Below are 23,372 nucleotides of genomic sequence, written 5' to 3' on the forward strand. Positions count from 1 at the left end.
CTGTATTTGTGAAATTATTTTGATGGCGATATTGGGAAAAAAAATATGAACCCGCGAATCGCTGCTTGCGTCTATATTTTTTATTGTTACTCTTTGTTGACATGGAAAAGGTAACAAAAAAGCCATGTGAAAAGTAATTATATTTAACAAATAAGTGAATTTCCCTCCCAGAAACTGTGTGTGAAGCCAGGTACTGTTTTCCTGGATGGGGCACTTAATAAGTGGAGGGTATGGGGGTCCTCCCCCAGAAGATTTTGAGCATTAAACACATCATTCTATGCATTCTGGGGGAAATTTCTGCTCCAGTTTCTGCCTTTTCTGCACCAATTTATGTTGGAAATGTCTAAAAATTCAGGTTGCAGGTGACAATTCAAAATATATAATTAGAATATAATATTGTGAGGCTCTCAGGCATTCTTATTGCTTTTAAATATTTTTCTCCTGTAGATCAACTTATTTAATATCATCCCTGCTGAGTCAACACACATGATTAAATCTTACCTCCTCTTTTGTGGGGAAGTAACCTATTTAAATGTGTTTGTGGCCCCTTTTCATCTCAGTAATAAATTAATCTAATCTTAATTTTAATTCAGTTATTGACTGGAATTAATAACTTATCATAACTCAGGGTTTCCCACAGAATGACAGTGTAACTGTGGCGCAGATACAGCATGTTAGCCTTGAAAACCAGCTGTATTCTAACATTAACTTAGCTCCCCTCATTAACTAGGCTCCTTACATGCTTGCTAATAACTTTTAATAGCTGGGTCTCCGACATTGACAGCATTGTGTTGGACAGATTTGTGCAGCTGTGTTAACAGGGAGAGAGAGACGAGCGAGAGGATGTGCTGCGCGAATACGCGCTGCCTGCAGCTCTAATACGATTTTAAATAGGCCTTGTAAAATAAAATTGAAGATCAATATGTGGCGATCAGCGTTGATAATGTGGCAGGCCGCCACAAATAAATGAATGTTTGGGAAACACTAACTTATCTGCTCATGTTCAAAACTTTCTGCACATTCAGAATCTCTCCCACAAACTGAGTTCTCTGACATGTACTGTATTATGTTACTGATTTGCTGGAAGTATCCCCTCGACCGTCTGACAGACACAGAACTGAATGAGACGAGGAGGTGCTCATGGGAAAACGAAACTAACCGACAAAGACCTGTGATCAAACAGAAATCTCATGAATAATTCCACACAGGTTAACTTCAGCACCTCTGATAAAGTGCCGCTTACAATCCCCAACAGAGCAAGACAGGGCTTCAGTTTTTAACGTTCCATTTTTATAGCCTACTGAAACTACAGTATATGTCCGCTTTGGCACAAACTGTCTGCGACTCACAGCGCGAGGTGGGTGCACCTCAGTCGCTGGTGTCGCAGCGAAGTTGCTTTCAGGGTGAGTCCGACAACGGATAATCCTCTTGTAAATGTGTAACCACTGCGATAACAAGACGTTCGCGGTGTATTCCTCAGACAAATAAACACTTTTCCACCAAGCAAGAGAGCGTCAATTTTCCAGAGTTTACACAGTAAACGCCATGTGGGTAAAATTTTAGAGATGATAATCTAACTTCCCGTTCCCATGAAGGCAGCACGAAGCTGCACCACAAGTAGCTGACGGGGGAAAAAACACACAGTCTCGACCAGTGGAATGGAAATACTGAAGACATGTCTGTTAAGAATAGCACTGAAACTGGTGACGATCAGTACATACAGTCTTTATACACATCCTTTTTAGTAAGTAATATAACCTACTGCCAGTCAAAATGTACACGTCATTTAAAAAGTTTTGTTTCTCCACATGGGAATCAAGAAAAGAAACATTGGAATTAGCATGTAACACATGATCAACTATGGTATACTAGCCTATACATTCTGCAGGGATGGAGAGAGTCAGGCAATTGATTTATTGCATGTAGGCTAAGCAAAGCTACCATAGTTCAGAGTCATAGTGAGCCATCAACTCAGTTTTTAGTGCCACAACAACAGGTGGTACATACTAATGTCCATTTGCTGCAATAACCTAATGTTGATATGTAAAACCATTGCTGATTGTAATTCAATCCTTCCTGCATGTGCTTCACAAAACAAGTATATAGTATAAAGGCGGTGGCAGGATTTTTTAAATATGAAACTAGAAGTTTTGATGGTGTGATTTGGGGCTAGCTTACCACAAGCAAAAACAGACTTCTCCCCAAAACTAGATTTTCACTTGCTCTTTTCAGTGATGTAGAAACATTTTGGGGGTGAAATAAAAGTTTTCACATCTCACAAAGCTTGACAAAAGCAGCTCAGAAAGCAGCTCAGAAAATGAGGACTACTGTTGCGTGTCATATACTAACTCTTAGTAGCAAGGGTAAAATTTGCAACATGTTAACTTACACATAGAAGATTGATCCCGATGAGTTTTGCGGTATTAGTTTTACACATTTTAAATATGGGGAAGAGAGAGAGCATTGGCATTTGATCACTACATGGTTTCATCCACCACCAGTACCGTGAGTTGGGATATCAGACCAGTTCAGAACCAGGAGACAAAAAGTTAAATCGGTTCATCCCTACTTTGAATTGCTTTGAAGTTGTAGATTTACTACATAACAAATGTAATGGAAATTACGAGTTAACCCCAGAGTTTGGGTTATCAATGGCAATCCGTTTTCCTCTTTTGTAGTGTAAATGGAAGGGAACACTAGAAAAAAAATAGAAACATGGTCTCAAAAAAGAGCAGCAGTGATGAGACTTTTTACTAAAACCTTATTGTCAAGGCCAAACTAGCCACTATGGTTGAATGCAAGACAGTGTAAGACTGCTGAACATCCTGTTCTGGCTAGTCAAGAACCCCATGGTAAATCGGGGCATAACATAAAAAATAAAAAGTCATATGATAGATATGATAGATATACTACTGTCCTGTTATGTCAACAAAGTAGCTAACTAGCATTTGAATACTTCATCCTCAAGGGAAGGTTTCTGGATTTCATGTCCTCTGTAATAGTCTTATTCACAGGGATAATGCGGGTTGCACACTAATTAGCAAAAGGCAGCTGGTTCTCAGTAGAAGGATCAAACTTTAGCTCTTGAAGGTTCCAGTTAATAAAGTTGTAAACTATAATTTTTTATAATTCTAGCTTTTTTTTACTAAGGGAAATGGGGTGGGGGGGTGGAAGGAGGTGCGGGGGGTGGAGCACATTCCTCAATTCACCCTGCACAGCCTATGCTACACCAGAAAGAGAGAGGACAGAGAAGAAGAGGTTTAAAGTTTTAAGACTCACAAGTTTATGCATTAAGTAATTTACAGTGCTGTTTACTTTTAACTCACCGTTATACTATTTTACTGCTTTACTGTAATTATTTCAATTTATTCTTGTTTAATAATAAAGACTGCCTTGATTCCAAATCAATGAAGAAACCTCCTACTGATCCTTTGCTGGCCCCGGAGATTCCTCGTTTACTTATAACTCACTGCTATACTTTTTTTTTTTTTACTGCTATATTTATATGCCATAAACACCTACTAGTTAATTCATTCAAGTTCATGTTTTATTACTTAATAAAGTCTTTAAATCAATGAAAAACCTCCTTCAAATATCAGTCAAAAAACACACAAAGGAACGATGTACGCACCCCTCTTATCAGTTACACACACACATTTCCGGTTTAGGGGCGGGACCGGAAGTAGCTGTCAAAATGAGTTTGATGGAATGTCATGTATATCTTCTCTCTCACAGAAAATTCTGTATAATTACCTTCAGATACCCTAATTTAAAGCCCAATACCAGTATATTGATGGATTTAAACTTTTATTTTATGTCATTATTAAATCTATTTACAGGAAATTCCTGTTAAATATTGGTTTTATCCTGTACAAAAAAAAGTTGCAAAAACATAATTTTAACAGTTATTGCTTTATATCAACATTATTTGACAGTAATTACAGACACATCTCCAATAAATTTACAAGCTTTGAACATTAATGTATAGAGGTTTACTTTATATAAACATTATTTAACAATAATTACAAGCATCTATCCAATATATCCATCCATCCATCCGTTGTCAACCGCTTATCCTGCGTACAGGGATGGAGCCAATCCCAGCTGGCATCGGGCGAAAGGCAGGGTACACCCTGGACAGGTCGCCAGTCCATCGCAGTCTATCCAATATATCTACATACTTTTCCATTTAATTACGGGGGTTTACTTTCATATAAACATTATTTGCTAGTAATTACAAGCAACTCTCCAATATTTCTACATATTTTTACCATTTCAATATGAGGGGTTATTTTATTTAAACATTATTTGCTAGTAATTACAAGCAGCTCTCAAATACTTCTACATATTTTTAACTTTAATGTATAGGGCTTTACCTATTTTTTTTTTAATTACAGTAATTTCAAGCAACTACCCAATATATATAGGGTGGCTATGGGTTGGCCGTAAATCAGAAGGCAAGATACTGAACCCCGAATTGCCCCTGGTGGCTGTTCCGCCAGTGTATGAATGTGTGTGAATGTTAGTTTCTGTTTGAGCACTTAGGCTCAGTGGTAGTGTAAAAGCGCTTTGAGTCGTCGAAAAGACTAGAGAGACGCTATACAAATACAGAGCATTACATTTACATATCTACATACATTCACCATTAAAAATGGGGGTTTATTACCATTATTTGACAGTAATTACAAACATGCATTTACCATTAATGTATGAGGGTTTACTTTATATAAACAATATATTATGTTTGTTGGATGTGCACGTTTTTGTGTTTGAACTAGACTTACAGTATATCACAATGTGAAATCTAACATTTCTTATCAGTATTAAAGACAAAAATAGTGCAAATACATAAATAAAATTTATTGCAATGTAAACCATATTTTTTTTTAAATGTTCGCAAATATGGACATGTAGTAAACACATTTATTCAAATAAACAGACTGGGCCTGTGCAAGTGGTAACAGCTACTGTATGTCCAGATAGGTCCAGAGTACTTGGGGTGGTAGGGAGAAGGGGGGACGAAGGTGGGAGTGTGGTTTTTTTAACATCTATTGTGAGCATAAACAACATGAGCTATGTTTAGGTGCAAGAAAATGGGTCCTAAAAGCCAAATTCAAAAGCAGTAACACTGCCAACTGAAAGCAATTCACTGCATTTGGAGGTGATCTTTGATGCAATTAGCTACTGTACTTGAAAACATAATCTGCCCTAGTTGTAAAATAAAATCCATTTTTCAAATATAGCCCAGGACTGCCATGTCTGATGCGAGAGTTCTTAATCATGGCATCATTTAAGCTACAAACAAATACAGCTGTTCACTGATTGGCACCAGCCTTCCACCAACACTTTGCGTCACAGACGAAAACAGGATCTTCATGCCAGTGTGCTGGAGGTAAAGCCAGTGCAGGTCATCCTCCATGTTGACCAGCTTCACGCTGATGACCTCCCCCATGCTGCTGCCGCCACACTGGATGATGAGGACATCAGATGGTGCACCTCTTTGCAAGAAGGGGAAAAGCTCATCATGTTAGCCTAGCTCGTCATGTCTGAGTGCACAAATGCACTGCTAATCAAACTTCATGCCAAGACGGCTAACGTTAGCTAACTGTCATTCTAAGAAAGGAGACAGCGATAGACTCCGTGACCTTGCCAACAGTAAATGTATAAATAATCATTAAATCATGCCATACTACATTTAAAAAGCATTTCTATTGAAATGAGCGACACGTCAACTTACCTCCATCTACCCTGTACCATAGACTGTATATAAAAAGGCCTGTACACGCTACAGCTCTGTCTCCTTGCAAAACGTTATGACTTGCAAGGAAAACTTTTTAACCTGCAAAACTATTTAACTTGCAAAACTTTCTGCCTTGCAAGGAAAACTTTTTAACTTGCAATCAATATGGACAAATTAGCAATTAAAACTTTGTGACACAAAAAAAAGCCTGTTTATTTTTAATTACAAACTCAATTTTTAATTGCAGTGCCATAAATATGCTCTCAAAACATTTTTTTTGCTTGCATTAAAAAGACACAAAAATACCTTCATACTTATAACCTCATTAGCAAGCTGAGTGACATACTGTCCTCTCTGTGTCTCCCAGGGGTCAATTCCAAGTCAGCACTGGTGCTTCTGACGCTAGTTGTCCCTGGTCACCTAGTCTTCCTCTATTCCATCTCCCTGCTGCAAGGTGAGAAGGCGCCCATCACTGTAGCCTTCACGATCTGCTATCTGAGTGCTGCCCTGCTACAGGTAAACTGAAGCAGTTTCATACACACTTTTTATGAGAATGTAGCAGATTTATGCACCCAAGTTATTGAACTACACACTATAAGTACCTTTCCACTTTTTGGTACCCTTCGTATGGGTTTGAAACGGAACAGTAGAAAGGAATGCCTTTTCCTTTCTACTGTTCACTGGTACATAATGACACAAGCTCCCTCTTACATAGCATGGGGCAATACTCACACTCCAACTTGTATTGAAAGAAATACAGTAAGCAAAATTAATCATACGTATGAGAAAACTCAACTAAATAGTCTCTTGGGTTAAGTTTTTTGCAACAAAATAGAAAGGCTGAGTTTTCGGGAATTTCTCAGCTATATTCAAGCTTCAGACTACTAAAATGATGTGCTACCCAGAAGGCTGCAGAATGAGTTTATTAAAAGCCGAAAAAAGAAAAATGAAATGAATTAAAAGGTCAGCTGCAAGATCTCTCTTTTCATTTGAATTTATTAATATACTTTTACTATACCTTTTAATGGTTTAGTCTCCAGTAATAATACGTGACCGTGTCCTAAATCTGTATTTTATTTATTGATTTGCATTGCAGAAAAACGTCTCTCTTTTAAAGAGTTAGTGGGAATCATCAGTTTGTCTGCATTACAAAGGATAAGTCTGCAAGAGTATGGACTAACCTTACAAAGTCCACTGTAAAAGAAATTTGGGTAACACTTTACATTAAGAAACATATATCACCATGCATATTAGTAGCCCATTGGCTCTTTTCTTGTCATAATCAGGGTTGGAAGGGTTACTTTAAAAATGTAATCCGATACAATTACTAATTACTTGTTAAAAATGGAATCAGTAACGTAATCCAAGTATCACAAAATAAAAGTAATGTAACCTGACTACTTTTAGTTACTTTTGGGTTACTTCAATACCAAATACGCAAATAAAGACAAGAGAGTATCAAAGATGCATTGCCTGCTATTTGTCTGTGTATTTTTAGAGAAACATACAATTAGGCTATAAAATATACCATTCCCATGAAATCAAAATGTGTTTATGTTGTGTTTATGATGTTTAGGCTTAAATGTTTTTATATCATATGCCTTGAACTAGACCTTTACATCATGGCAAGATCTGGTCCATCAATGACAAAAAAATTTATTTTGAAGGTATTCTTGAAGACTTTACTGTGTAATTTCCCGAAAAATATTTTGAACCATGTTGATGAATCATCCTGCACTGGGGGGCCTGTACTAATTTAGTGACAATTGAAAAGCTTTCTTTATTTTTATGAAGCTGCTGAAAAATAGTGTTTCTGGGACCGTGCACCACTAATTACTATACGAAAGCACACATTTATTCACTGATTTTGCTGAAACTGGATCATATTTGGTGGAAAATATTATCTGGTATTCTCTGTGATGTGCTGCTCTTCCTCAACTCTGTGATTTACAAGTTCCCTGGTGGACAGATAGCTTTACTTGTTGCTGTAGCAAGTCAGCTAACTGTTTTTAACTAGCTGCCATTATCTAATTAGCTCAGTTACTGCAGCTACTGGTCAAATTAGCTTACTCTGCCCATACTGGGAACTTGGAACACCCGAGTGTGTTTAGGTTTACTCAAGGTTTACTCAAGCACTGGAGGTTTCAGGCCAGGAGCGGGGGGACCTGGTAGGGAATAATTGCGGGGAGTGCCGCCGGGCGAGCCGCGGGGTGACAAGAGCCACACCAGCAAGAAAACCACCGACTGTATTCCCAGTGCTCAAACTGGCCTCCGGCTGCCGTGTTCACTCACTGGGAACAGGAATCATTCTGCACAGAGTCTGCATGCCGGGGTGGGGGTGTAACCACATTCAACTACTGGCTACACGCCAATCAATATCTGCGACAAATCCCTCACTAGCTGTGTGTTTTTACAGGAAACGCAACCAAATAGCACTCCGCTTTCCGTTTCATGGAAACTTTGTGCTTAAAGCAATCCCTGTGTGCAATCCCTATTTTTTTATTACAAAATGTACCTTCTGCACTGTAAAGGGAATGTCAGCCAAGCATGCATAGTCATACAAATTCAAGGTGACCACAAGCACATTATTAATTTCCAAATATTAATCTGGACAATTTAGGTCACTCTATTCTGATAGAAATTACACTGACCTACTTCAATTACTTATTGTCAGTGAATAAAAACAGTACGTAACGCAGTTTAAGTCATCCTGTCATCCTAATAATACCTTATATGCATATACTGCTTAACATTTTATTTGACATTATAGGACTGTTAAACTGACTGTAATTCTTTTTGTTCTGTGCTTATGTTAACACCAGATACTAGATTAACAGAATAGTCGACTTCTGCACAATTACGGAGACCCCAACTTTCAATGGCGACGTGTATTAATGTTTATATTTATGCCACTTATCTAATGGATTTATAATTTAACTAACTAGTGGGGACATCTCTTATGCTTACCAATATTTTAAATATCATAGACAAACAGGCATACATGTGTATATATATATTGTTGAAATTAATTTCTCCTTAAAATAAATTTTAAATAAAACTTTGGCTTAAACTGTTTCTTTTAGCTCTACCAGTATACCATAATTACTCTTCCAGTATAACATAATATAATTTCAACTGAACAAAGTAGCTAACTAGCATTATAATCAGTGTTGGGCAGTAACGCATTACCAAACGGTAAGCTTCCGGTCTCCGGGGTGAAGCTTTCCCGGAAGACCAAAAGCCTGCAATTCATCGAGTGGCCACTTGAGGCTGGCTCCAAAAGGGAGTCAATCCCCATTGATCCCCACATTAAAATGCCCAACTTTACAGCAGAATAAAACATGTTAACAGCCTGGTAAAAAAGTGTATTTTGCTAATTTTGCCCTTCATGACAACTGTGAGGGGGGTTAATTTTTTTATAACTCACCTGTTTAAATTACATTAAGTCTTAAAGTTCTGCATTATTAGGGACGTGCCCGCTTTGAGTGGCAGGCGTCTATGACCCCTGTCACTGCTAGCCGAGTGACTGCCGTCTGTTAGCCTCACTCAGCTACTACAAGAAGCTCTGAGGCTCAGCCTGTTGGAGCCATTTGGACATTTCTACAAGCAGATATCGGATGAATAATGGCAGGCTGTGTGATTTATTGGAGAGAAAACCTCCAGGAAGTCTGTGTTCCAGTTGGTGAGTGAAATTCCTGTATTTTATTTATGTGTTAATAATATTTAACAGGTAGCTGAGTTTGTTGGTGGATTGGAATTTGCCAAAAAAAGGTGGTACAGTTCATCAGAGTTTCAAAGCTGAGTGATTGCCTAACAAATCTAAAGTTACTTAAATTAAATCTAACTTGTTTGCACATACTTTTTACATGAGTTCTAAAAGAGAGATTCAAATCAATCCAGACACCCAGATACTTAAGTCACAACTTGCAAATTTTGACCTGATATTATTAGGTCTGGGTCTGGAGTGCTACATGGTCGCTTTGAAAAGTACATGCTAACCATTTTACAAACATTTAACGTAAGACATGATCTGTCAAGCCATGTTGTAATATAATTCATTGCACTGGTCAGTTTTGAAGCAGCTTGCTGTCTGCTGCTGTGTACATAAATAACAGCATCATCAGCATATGACTGGATTTCTACATCGGGACAAACCAGGGGCAAATCATTAACTGAACAACAGTGGCCCAAGTATAGATCCTTGCGGAACACCAGTATTAATTGTATAAGTAGTGGATTTATGATTTTGAACCTTTACATGATGTGTTCTTCCCTTTAGATATGAATCAATCCACTTAGTGGTATCATTGGAAAAAATTTTAAGAAGTTAAATTGTTAATAAGTGTTCCATGATTCAGTGTCAAAAGCCTTTTTAAGGTCTAGAAAAATTGCCCCCACAGTACCACCCGTATATCATGGATTTAATGTTTTCCAGAAGGAAAAGGGTAGCAGTCTCTGTTGATGGTGAGCTCTAAAACCAAATTGCATAGGATGCAGGCTAAACTCACTGTTGTTCAAATAAAAGACTACTGTATCAACTCTGAAACCCACTTCTCCATCACCTTGGATACAACAGGCAGAATACTGATAGGTCTGTAGTTACTGATAATCTGGGGATCTCCTGCTTTAAAATTGGTGACACAGCCATTTGAAGGGGATCCTCAGATATTTTACCATTTAGCTTTAACTGTAGTTGCTTTGATGATCCACTGTTATTTACACCAATTAATTTCTTAATATGCTCCCAGATTTGTTTAGTATTACCTCTAGACTCATGAATAATACTAATAAAAAAGTTTGCTAGCCTTTGTTAGTTTCAGAGTAACCCTGTTGTGTAACATTATAAACGTTTGTCTATCAGTTTGCAATTTAAACTTCAGAAAGTGTTTTAGTGCATGATCTCGCTCCTTTATCAGTTTCAGTAAGTCTGTACTCAACCATGGTAGACAGTTCTTTTTATTATTATTCTTACCTTGGGATGTCTTAGTGAACTTTTGTGCTATACTCTGAATTCTTCCTCTACATTCCTCCCAGTTATAAATTCATTCCAGTTTGTTTTATTAATAGCCATTTGAAAATTCTGAAGTTCACCTTTAGGAATTCTAGGATGCTGAGAATGACATTTATTTGTCCTAAATCTATTATTTGTAAGCTTCCTTGTGAATACAATTAGTTAATCCAGTAATGAGATCATTCCTATTTCTCTTGTCATCCCAATTTATGTTTAAATCACCTAAGAGTAAGACTTCTTTTTTTGAATTACATTCTTTGAGTAAACTTTTAAATTCATCATAGAAGGTATTGTTAGAAGAAGGTGAACGACATAGTAAAACCTGAACAAAAGACATTTGAGAAGAGAGAGTGATAGTCCAATACTTTCCAGATTAACATTAGATGAATTTGGCTACAGTGAACATTATTCTTCAGGTAAACCATGACTCCACAACCTCTTCCCTTAACCTTATCCCGTCTAAATAAATTATATCCGGTATAGTCATTCATTATACATTCAAGGCTGCCGATGGTGAGTTTTTATGTAACCATGTTTCTGAAAGTCACAAAAAGTCTAGATTGGAGTCACATAGCAAATGTTTAACTTGTTCAGTTTTAGAAATTACACTACGGATATTCAAGTGCCCTCATAATAGTCCCCTGTTTTTTTTTCGGGGATCCCAGATGACTCTAGAATGATTAACAGTTTTAAAAAGTTTAAATCTGCGACGTTTTTTAAAGACAGGGTTTTCAGGAGTAGGTCCATGGATGTCTTTACAATTACAATGTGTGTTTCCTGGGTGGATTTGTTCTCCACGGGTGCAAGGTCTCCGTTTAGTTTGATGAACAGGCATTACTTCCATTTTGTGCGTTAGAGTACTCACACTTCGCCGAATTCAACACACTTGAAAGCAGAGATCTAGTATTTGGGCGGGGCAATGCCGCTGGCCGATGTGGTCCAGACAACAGCAGCGGTCAGAGACACTGTGCCCACCAGCGAGGACTCTGCATTCCTCAACTGGTTGAACTTGGACATCAGATGCGGTTGTTAGCCCAGGCTCATTTACACTAGGCCACTTTGCTCTGTCCACAAAGTTTGAATTTGGACCAAGGCACTGATGAACATCACCAGAGAGGAGCAGACAGAGTGTAATGATAAAATGGTTGCTTGTCTGGTATTTGGCTTGGTAAGGTTGTTGAGTCTTATGTTGGCATGAGTAGATGAATGCATTAATCACAGCATTTTTCCCATAAAACCTAATACCTTGATTGTAGTTTAAAATGATAGATGTAGAGAAGTCGAGCTTGTCACAGATATAATTTATATGAAGAGGCGGACCTGGGTCTAAAAATGTTAAAATAAAACTCCCACCTAGTGGGATTCAGAATTACTCTGTGCAGGTCATTCTTTATTTCAGCACTTACCCACAGGAGGGTTTGGATGTGCCCACATTATTGTGTGTTTAGACTTATACCGTTATACATTCTATGGTTACTGGGAGTATGACTTCTTATTTATCTTAAAGTATAAGGTAGAAAGCAAAAATACTCCTGCACACACACAAATACACTGCATAATTACTTTTCAACATTTCATGTGAAACATGTTGGGAGTATTTTCACTTTTTAACTTATACTAAACTGATGTTATTTAGCAAGAGTTCAGCTTTAATGTTTCATGTTTTATCTGTGGTATACGATTAGCTTTTCAGTAAGTAGTAAAAACAGGGAGTGCTAATATATATAGAATTTATTACAATGTGAACCATAAACCATATCTTTTTTTAAATGGACCTATAACACAAATATGGACAATATTTTAGTGAGAGAGAATAAGCATGTGTATTTCACTTTACCCATAATCCAGCATAATTTCAATGTAGCAGTTCACATCTATGGCCAATGATGATGGCCAACATGGCGGTGCGACCGAAGTTTGCGGCGGGATCTTTTAGGGAAAATGTGGCGCTCTAAGGTGTTAATGAAGGGTTGCGGGATGACAGAGCAAAGTGTGTGAAAGGACAGCGTGTGAATGTGCGACAGTATGAGCGACAGTTTCTGCTAGATATCCGTAACAATGCCTCTGGAAGTGACAAGCACTTGGTGAGCATACTAGTTGAGATGGGACTCCTACGCCGCAGAGACCCAAGGAAGACCGCAGCGACACCGGGATTTTTACCGGTGAGAAGCCACCATAAGCGGTGTGATAGAACCCGGAACATGGCAAGCGCGGAGGACTTCATGCTAGGCTAATAGCTAACCCACACAAGCCAGCACTACCTACACTCATTCTGGCAAATGGATGAGACGATCCAGCTGGAGGGTCTATTGCTACACAGAGCTGACAGAGTAGCCTCGCTTGCTGGGAAGCTGAGAGGGGGCGGTCTGGTTGTGTACACCAACAGATCGTGGTGTCAGGACGCCGTAGTGGTTTCCTCTCACTGTTCAGCCAACATAGAGCTTTTGACTGTGAAATGCCGACCTTTCTATGTACCTAGGGAGCTAACGGCAGTCATTATAACAGCTGTCTATGTCCCGCCAAGGGCGGATGTGAAGGAAGCCATGACAGAGCCCTACAACAACATCAGTGTGCATCTTGATGCTTTCTTTATAGTAGCTGGTGATTTCAACCAGGCACGCCTCACATCTGCTCTGCCTAAACTTCACCAGCATGTGAATTGCAACCAGGGAAAAAAACACACTGGACTTGGTGTACACAAACATTAAAGACTCATATAAAGCAGCCCCTCTCCCCCATATTGGAAATTCTGACCACCTGGCCATTATGCATACACCAGCATAAAGACCTAAAGTAAAACAGGAAAACCCAGTGGTCAGGGAAGTTAGAACTTGGCCACAAGAGGCCACTGCAGCACTACAGGTTTTGAAACCACACAGTGGGAAATCTTCAGGGAGGCTGCAACATGTTACGGTATCATTGACCTTCATGAATACACAGAGCCGGTCATCGGCTACATTAATAATTGCATAGAGAATGTGACGTGTGGTAAAAACCATCAGGAGGCGAGGAGGAATCTGACTAAGGGGATCAGGGAAGCAAAAAGGCTGTACGCGGAAAAACTCAACAGCCACTTCACAAATGACAAAGACATCAACACATAACATCACTGACTACAAACCCCCTCCCATGCAGATCTGCCAGAATGACCCCTCTTTACCAGATGAACTGAACAACTTTTATGCACGCTTTGAGGCAAAAAAAACTCCTCCCGGACACAAACTCCCCTCACATCGTCCAGTTACCAAGTATTTCATTTGTCTGCAGCTGGAGTGAAGGTTCACCTCAAGGATGTGTTGTGAGCCCCCTACTGTTCAGCCTGTACACCCACGACTGCATTGCCAGACTCAGCAACAACCACATCCCCAACAGTGGTGGGACTCATCAGGGACAATAATGAGTCGGCATATAGGAGGGAGGTGGAGATGCTTACAGCATGGGCCAAATCACAGAACCTAATCCTAACGTTGACAAGACTAAGGAGATGGTGATTGATTTTAGGAGGGCTAGCAAACACCAGCACACACCGCTGTATATTGACGGAGCTGCTGTGGAGAGGGTAGGCAGTCTTAAGTTCCTGGGAGTACACTTAGCCAACAAACTGACCTAGCCGTCATCAAAAGAGACTCAGGAAAGCATGTCTCCCATCTGTACACCTCACTACCTTTTACCAGGGCGCCATTGAAACCATCCTGACTCATGGTCTCACTTCCTGGTTTGGAAGCTGTATGGCCCATGAAAAAGAACAGGGTCGTGAAGACAGCCAGCAAGATCATTGGTGCTCCACTCCCCTACCTAAGTGAGATCTACCAGCAACGCTGCATTTACAGAGCCATCTCCATCATTAAGGACTTATACCACCCATCTCATCACATCTTCTCCCTCCTGCCATCTGGGAGGACATAGAGAAGCATCAGCTGCAGATCAAGCAGGATGCTGAACATTTTTTTTCCACAAGCTGTGAGAATCACAAATGGACTGTTGCCACTTCCCATCCTGATCACATATCCCCCACAATGTACACACGCGCACACACACACCTACAGCCCCGTCACCTAGACAGTAAAGTAAACTTTAAAATTAAACAAAAGGACTACAGTATAGTATTGGCTGCTTAGAGTGTATTAAATTGTACTGATTGTTGGTTTTATTTGTATTTTTTATCTCTATTTTTAGGAATGTGTTTTTAGGTTATATTTTAACTGGGTTATTTATTTCTTATTGTCCTTTTAAATGTACTACAAAAGTAGCTGATGAGAAACAACTTTTCGTTTCTCTGCGTATTGAAATACCAGGTGAAATGACAAAGTTTATCTCATCCCTTTACCAGCACTCTTTAATTATAACCAAAGCTATGTGAAACCATTTAATCGCCATCGGTATAAATCATGCCGTCTAGGATACAGTGAGTTGCTGTTGAATGCATCTAATACTACAGGAATGTCTAAAACGAGGACCTGCAAGTTTGAGATTTCATTTAAGCAACGTTATAACTACAACCAGAGCCGTTACGGCTCTGACTACAGCGTTTTACATCTATGTCACAAAAAGAGGAGCTACAGGAAGCCGTGAAAGATTCTTGTTCACCTCACGTTTATTTACATATCCGCTCTGGTTTAATCATTTCAGACATGCCGACTAACTGCAGACAGGCGGCTCACAGATATATTTAGAATACATCAACATCTACAGTTTAACGGCTTATTAATGTTAACGCTCCTCCACTGATACACACGGCGTTAGCTTTGTGGCTAATTTAGCAATGGGCAGCGTTAGCTGCTGTAACGTTACATGATTTTAGAGAATATTTAGAAGTGATGAACTAGGGACAAATGTGGACCGTTCGCTAGAACTGCCACACTGTTTGAAATAAATGTACAGTTTCGTCTGTCCAGCAGCATTTAACATTAAACTGCTGTGAGCTGGTAGGAAGCCAGGAGATGGTAGTGAAAAACGGGAGGGTTAGCAAGTCATGAATGTTTTCAGGAGAGGAGAATTGACTTGGTCTGTTTTTATTATAATTATTAAAGTCATGTAATTAACTTGACAAAACACCGACTCACCGCTCACACAGCCCTCTGCATATTTCTAAATGCTGCATGTAAGCTCCGGTAAACTCCGGTCAGCTTATTGTTTTCTTCTGTGGTTTTTGTGGTGAGGCAGTGTAGTTAACAGGGGAGCTGCAGCTGGTCGCCCTCTGGTGGGCAAACTATGCAACACCCATGACATAAGTGAAGGATCTGACACTAGGTTTCTTTTTTAATAATCATATATCTGCTGTTATAAATGGCAGATGCCAATTAAATGCAATTAGCTCATATCGGCCAATATATCGGTTGGGCTCTAGTCTTTAATAAATAGAATATTGTGGTGAATGTAATTCTGTTCAAAAAGTGAATCTTTGATATATTCTAAATAAAAATTGTCCTAGTAACATTACTTACAGCTTTGAGTAGCAGACGTGGAGGCATCAGATCCTCAACTAAAATATATATATATAAGAAGTACCTTTCTCTCTCAGGTGTCCTATTACATACGATAATCTCACACAGCCCTTCCAACAGCCGCAACGTTACTCAATATAGTGGTGTGCGATATGCAACTCTATCTATCCTTCCCGCCAGACGACCCCACCGTCTCGGCACGGATCACTCGCTGTCTCTCGGACATATCTGCATGGATGAAGGCTTCCCATCTTCAACTAAACCTCTCTAAGACTGAACTCATTCCAGCCAAGCAATCTATCCACCATAACATCAAACTACAAATTGTCTCCTCAACCATCACTCCAACCAGGGTGGTGAGAAACATGTGTGTCATGACTGATGACCAGATCTCCTTTTCAGACCATGTTGCTGATGTCTCTCGGTCGTGCCGCTTTGCTCTATACAACATCAGAAAAATCAGGCCCTACCTCACTCAATATGCCACCCAGCTTCTGGTACAGGCCATGGTTAAATCTCGCCTTGACTATTGCTATGCCCTCCTAGCAGGTCTTCCAGCTTGTGTGGTGAAACCCCTACAAATGGTTTAGAACGCAGCAGCGCGTCTGGGTTTTTGATCAGCCCAAAAGGACGCATGTCACTCCATTGCTGTGTGACCTCCACTGGCTACCCATGGCCTCCAGAATCAGATTCAAGTCACTAATGCTTGCACACAGAGTGACTACTGGGTCTGCACCCATCTACCTAAGCTCCATAATAAAAGTTTATGTTCCTTCTCGGCCACTACACTCCTCCAACGAACGCCGCCTGGCTCTGCCATCCCTTCACAGAAAGCAATCCCAGTCCCGGCTGTGACACCACAATGGTGGAACAAGCTACCACATGCCATCAGAGCAGAGGCGTCCCTCTCTAATTTCAAGAAGCTCTTGAAAACTCATCTCTTCCGAGAACACTTCCTCTTATAACACCTCTAACTCCTAACATCTAACATGTACTTCCTGTGCTCGTCTTCTTCTATCGCCTACAATTATCTTGTATTGATTGGACTTTTTATTAACTCTAACTTCTTTCCCTAAGTATTTACCCCATTGATGCGATATGTGCCATTAGTGCTTACTAGTATTTATTGCTGCTTTAATTAATATGTATTGTCAGTTGTAGATCTCGTGCTGTATTTTATGCTCTATTAATGTATGTATGTTGTTCCTCAAATATAAGTCGCTTTGGATAAAAGCGTCTGCCAAATGAGTAAATGTAAATGTAAATTAGTTATGAAAAAGACTTCACTTTAGAATGAAGAACATATTATGAGTTAGAAAGACTTGATATAGAGTTATTTGGACACTTAACACATCATTTTGTGTTTTCTTACATAAGAAAGGCCTTATTTGTAAGTGTACTACAAATTATTATTATATTTAGTTTAGATAATAATTTTCATAAAAATTATTCATTTCATTTTTAATCATGCATGCTGGAGTGTGAGTGTTACTCCATACTACCTAAGAGGGGACTTGTGTCATTATGTAGCAACAGTGGATTCCTGTCATTTACACTGAACAAAATTATAAACACAACACTTTAGTTTTTTCCCCCATTCATCATGAGCTGAACTCAAAGATCTAAACTTTCCCTATGTACACAAAAGGCCTGTTTCTCTCAAATATTGTTCATAAATGTGTCAACATCTGTGTTAGTGAGCACTTCTCCTTTGCCAAGATAGTCCATCCACCTCTCGAAAATATGCCGTTCCATCACACACCACACAGGTGTACCTTAGGCTGGCCTTTCATTGTATTGCCTTTTTATTGTCTATAGAGCACCCGGTATCTATATGTTAGGTCTCACCACGTGAAGTGTGAAACACACTGCAGAAATTAAAGCTGCAAGCAGCATTGGGCGGGCCCTAGCACATGTAGTGTGTTGAGGTGTGAAGCTGCCACGTTGCAGATTCTGTAGCTCTGCCGGTGCGGCTGTGAATTTGTGTCGCGCTTCGGACGCTGCACGAAGGTCTTATAATATTGTCACTTCCCGTGTCCCCTTCGTGGTGCTGCAAACCACTTGGCGCTACAATTACAGATGAATATTGGCGTGTAGATGTGTTCAGGGCGGGAAAATTATCAAGCATGAAAAGTTTGGTACAGATTTGAGCATGTATAGTTACGTTACGACGGCTTCCTATTTCACGGCAAAGCATGGAACTTCGCTGCCCCTCCACGGATGATTTAATTGAAGGAAACACAGTTTTGAAGTTGATATGTCCAAGCTGCTAGGAGTAGTACATTACAACATAAAACTATGACTTTGAGTGAACATTGGCATGTGGATGTGTTCAGGGCGGGACTCTTATAATGCTTCCCAAATCTGGTGCAGATGTAAGCATGTAGACTGAAGTTACAACAACATCCTTTTTTTGGACGCCAACGTCACGGGTGTTTTCCACGAAAAAACTTGAACAACTTTTAATCTGCACAGCAAAAATCTGAAGTCAGTTGGACTAAATCCCTAGGAGGAGTTTGTTAAAGTGTGTAAATCATCCCAAAATTAGCATAAAATTCAAAATGGACAACTTTCTGTTGGGTTTAGGGCATTGCTCCAATAGGCTCTTTGGTACGTCTGGACATGATACATGTGCCACAGAAATTTCATACATGTAGGTGAAACGTACCACGGGGGCCGCTTCGTAAAAGGTCACTTTCTGTTGCCAGCAGGTGGCGCCACTGTTTTGTTTTTGTATAACGAAAATATTTTGAAGTTTTCTTCCTCCCCTAGGTGGCCATCCTCCTGTATTTTGCTGACCTCATCATCCGTGTGATGTGGAGATGGAGTCTAGACCCCGACAACTTTTCTATCCCCTACCTGACTGCCCTGGGGGACCTGCTAGGCACTGGATTTCTGGCCCTCTGCTTCCGTTGCATCAACTCTGTGTAAATGTAACAAGAGAGAATTTTTCTAGTTCAGAGACCCACGCCCCCAACGAGAAAATTTCTCTTTTATTAGTACATAGAGATGCTCTTGATTGAAAGATTATTTAGATGCTTTAGGAATAATCAGATTGTATTGGCAGCCTGTGCTACCCCAAAGCAAGCAGTGTGCAAATATATTCCTACATCTCCATAATAAAAGGCACAGGCAACAATAGTTGGCTGAAAAGGAAAATATTTGTATTAAACAGAAATAGCTAAATTACAGATAATAAACAAGCAAAGCAAATTGCATTCTGTAGAAATAACAATGTTGCACAGCTGTTTCAGGGCACCTCCAGGATTCTCAAAGTTAAATTTCGGACTTTTTAAGACCTTTTTAATACCACCTAGGATGAAATTAAATAGCAACTTCACTGCCGTTTAATGGAAAATCTGTATAAATCATAAGCCAGATAAAATTGTTTATGAAGTTATATGAAGTTAATAAAACATTTTATTATATACATTCATATTTAACACACTATAGCTTGTGGTGTGTTTGTACTTTGGTAAGTTGCATTGCATGTTTTGTTATTGTGCAAATAAACCTTTCTCAAAGTATTTTCATTTGTTTTTCTTTAACATTTCTTGTTGCAAGCCATTTTTCAGAACATATTTAACAAATGCTTTAAAAAAACCGATTGAGTCATGTCCCCAGTATCCACAGTGTAAATGACACATATGAAATTAATACAATATTTGTGCACTAAGAACTCTTAAGGGGTGAAATCAAAAATGCAAACAAACTGTGTGGTATGAGTGGTTACAATTTGTTGTGCACCTTGGCTAGATATGGTAATGAAATATAATATGCCAATTGCTTCAGTCATTATTCATCCTGTTCTGTTTTTCTAAAGCATCTAAAGGCTGCATGAAATATAGTATTATATAGTATTGGCTTGAAAGTAGTGGGAAAAGGAGTTGGGCTCTGGTTTGTTTTTCCCTCATTCCTGTGATCTGGGTGATTTTTAATGTGCGTTAGTTTCATGTTTCCATTCACATAATGTTAGCTTACAACAGGGGCACAATGCACACAGACATGGTCCTCGTCTCATACACACCTGTCTCTCCATTGTTGTTGTAGTATCATTCACTGACCAGTAACCTGCAGTGGGTCTTCCAGCTCCGCTGTACTGCCATAGTGTGACTGGCTCGCACGCCGATCAGCTTGTTGTGCTAACCTCAGCGCCACTGCCCTCAGCCTCGTCCGCCAAGACATATCCACATGCACACAGAACACACCCTTTTCCATGTTTGAACAAAGGGGACTTGCTGGGATTTTAGTGATTACATCACCGTTCAGTCTGTCATTTTCACAATACTGTTCCACAGCAAAATGAAGAGCAGATCTCTTCTTAGACCTGTGGTAGATCAATTTATAATGGTATGAAGGAAATCTTGCATTCATGGAGTGGAGTCATGGACTATTCTACACAAAGGGGAAAGGAGACATACTTTTTCATGTATGACATCTTCTGCATTATAGTTCCTCCAGCTTTCCAACTTTTGTGGACCTTGGCACTGTATTTGCTGGAGTCAGGATTAATCCTGACCAGGAACCTAGTAGAAGTGAAAATAGAAGTTAATATTAATAATCACCTGGCCAGTTTAATATGCCAAATGTGCTGAACAGAAGACCAACATGTGATATTTTGATAAGGTGTTAGTATTGCAATCTATCTTAAGGCCCTGATCAGATAGAATGCGTTTTTTAATTGCTTTCAATTGACAGTAAGCATTTTGCAGGCTGTTTTTGAAGGAGTGCTATGAGCGCAAGAAGTGGAAAAAATTTCAACTCTGAGCAGAAATGCGCCCGACCTCATTCGCATTTTTACCATTGTCCGCTCAAATGAATGGAGAGTGTTGACGGAAGTGGAATGTTGCTTGGATTGTCAGGACACTTTCTGAGGGTCTCATGTACCCACACAGATCTCCCTTTCCCTGTCTCCTGCGTGTTTGTACACCTCTGTACGGGGCAGCTGTGGCTCAGGAGGTAGAGCGGGTTGGCAGTTAATTGGAAGGTCGGCGGTTCAATCCCTGGTTGCGTGTCAAAGTGTCCTTGGGCAAGATACTGAACCCCGAATTGCCCCTGGAGGCTGTTCTGCCTGTGTATGAATGAGTGTGAATGTTAGTTTCCGTTTGAGCACTTAGGCTCAGTGTATGACTGGTGCAGGATGTAGTGTAAAAGTGCTTTGAGTGGTCAAAAAGACTAGAAAGGTGCTATACAGAGCATTTAAATTTACTCTCACCTTCAAACAATGTCAGAGCAAGCGCCCTCCGTTTGTCTATTTTATTAAAGCAGATGTTTTTAGCAACAAAAGACACAGACCTGTGAGTTGTGACAGCCACCTAACAGCAAATCAAAGATTAATCTTTGATTACACTGACAGGACAGCTGATTTGGTGGTGCGTAGCAACATAAAAAAAACGCAGCGCACTTTCTGTCTGATCAGGCCATAAGGAGTTCATTCTGCAACTTTTATTTTCACTAATACCTACTAAGGCCTAATAACATTCTGTAAATATTTGGTTACTGTTTATTTAATGAACTGACTAACGTTAAGTTGGTTATTAAAGAAAAAGCATTGTGTTTATTAAACACTTGCACTGCACACTGTGCAGTGCTGCTCCACTTCTCCTTCACGTAGCAAAAATGGCCTCGTCTTCCTCCAGCAATATTTCTCTATGGATCTCGACTGTTGCGCCACCATAAAATCACTCCGTTGCACAGCTCTGAATTTGAAAGCCGCCCAAGAAGACTGCGTTCACAACCATCATTATCCACCACAGCTATTTCACCTGTGAACTAAAACAATATGGCACTTCTAGTGAAAGGTCCTCTCATTTCTCCCTAATTCATTACTTCTAAATATTTTTTAACAACAGCTAAAACATGCCACAAAGGCAATGCCATGTTTATCAGTGGAGGAGGGCTAACATTGTTAATAGCAGTTAAACAATATTGTTTAATATATTCTAAATACATCTGAAAGTTGATTGTCTCTAGTTGCAGTTGGTGTATCAGCAATGATTAAAGTAAATAGTACATGTAAATACACGTTAGGCTTCCTGCCTTAAAAAATTCTCTAACATTACCTCTTCTTTCGAATGTGAAGTTCGTGTGAAATCTCAATGTTGTAGGTCCTCCATGTGGACAGTCATGTAGTATTAGATTAATTCAACAGCAGTGTTTCCTCTGGGTCACTGTATCATAGAAAGCATGTTTTAGAGCCAGGTAAGCAGGAAATGACACGGATTTGAAAGCTAAAGGACAAATCGGGTGATATGTTTTCTGTTTTAATGCACTAAAGGACAGTGAACAGATTTCTCCTCTACCTCTTACACGAATCTTACACGAATACCAAAATAAAAAGAAGCAACACGAGAAGCATCTCAATAATGCAGCAAAAATACATTAAGCCAAAGTTTCTACGGTATGTAAAATATGTTGCCCTGGTTACCTGCATAACCTGGCGGTAAGCGTGTTGACTCATTTCTGCTTCCGGGGCTTGTGTGTTGGTAGCGTGTTGTGCTGCTCCTGCTAAATACCAGATAAATTTGTTAGATTTGTCATTACAGCGGCCAACTGTCCGCTAAACACTTATTCTTACAATAATTATGCCTAAGCGCTCACAGTTCTTTCCATCTTTTAGTGACTGCTGTTTAATCTCATAGTTGTTTTCAAAAGTTTTGGTAGCCAGCACTACCGTACTTTAGCTTAGCCGTTAGCGACTTTAGCGTAGCAGCTAGCGATGGCTTATCATCCCTCTCGCTGTCCTACTTTCTCCTGCTCGGTGTGTCACATGTTTAGTTATTCCTCTGCCTCCTTTAGCAGTAATGATACATGTAACAAGTGTAGTTTATTTGTAGCCATTTCCGGGTAGTCGGTGCGGAATGGCCTGAGTTAGCCTGTGGTAGCTGTCCCCCGGCATCTCCTGAGAAGCCAGGAAAGGTAGTGTGTAGTGTACCGAGCACCTGGTCTGTACTCTGAATTCTTATCTGAATTTGCAGAATTTTTGTCAACTTTAGTACTTAAAATGGACAAAGTTATTATTGTAGGGAATTTTAATATCCATGTGGATGTTGAGAATGATAGCTGATGATACTGCGTTTATCTTTCTTTTAGATTCCATTGGCTTTTCTCAGAGTGTTCATGAACCGACTCACTATTTTAATCACACCCTCAACCATGTTCTGGTTTATGGTATTGA

At 39.6% G+C, this 23,372-nt stretch overlaps 1 protein-coding gene and 1 long non-coding RNA gene across 4 annotated transcripts in view; one reads left to right on the forward strand and one right to left on the reverse strand.

Annotated features, from left to right (window-relative positions):
* Positions 1–19,648, forward strand: part of LOC119906220 (solute carrier family 41 member 1-like) — a 137,010-nt gene extending 117,362 nt beyond the window's left edge. For all 3 annotated transcript variants that reach the window (XM_038723779.1, XM_038723781.1, XM_038723780.1), the window contains 2 exons: positions 6,108–6,256; positions 18,968–19,648. In XM_038723779.1, coding sequence (XP_038579707.1) covers positions 6,108–6,256; positions 18,968–19,126 — 308 coding nt within the window. In that variant the 3' untranslated portion in view covers positions 19,127–19,648. The remainder of the gene's footprint in view (positions 1–6,107; positions 6,257–18,967) is intronic.
* A 238-nt stretch (positions 19,649–19,886) lies between these two features.
* Positions 19,887–22,353, reverse strand: LOC119906221. Its single transcript, XR_005444947.1, has 3 exons — positions 22,258–22,353; positions 20,617–20,721; positions 19,887–20,522 (listed from the first exon to the last, which is right to left on the reverse strand). It is a non-coding gene; the product is annotated as an uncharacterized LOC119906221 (long non-coding RNA).
* Positions 22,354–23,372: the final 1,019 nt, after the last annotated feature.

The sequence above is a fragment of the Micropterus salmoides genome, unplaced genomic scaffold (assembly GCF_014851395.1).
Source record: "Micropterus salmoides isolate LMB-PRFRI ecotype aquatic unplaced genomic scaffold, ASM1485139v1 Ms_hic_scaffold_16, whole genome shotgun sequence".
In the NCBI taxonomy this organism is placed as follows: Eukaryota; Metazoa; Chordata; class Actinopteri; order Centrarchiformes; family Centrarchidae; genus Micropterus; species Micropterus salmoides.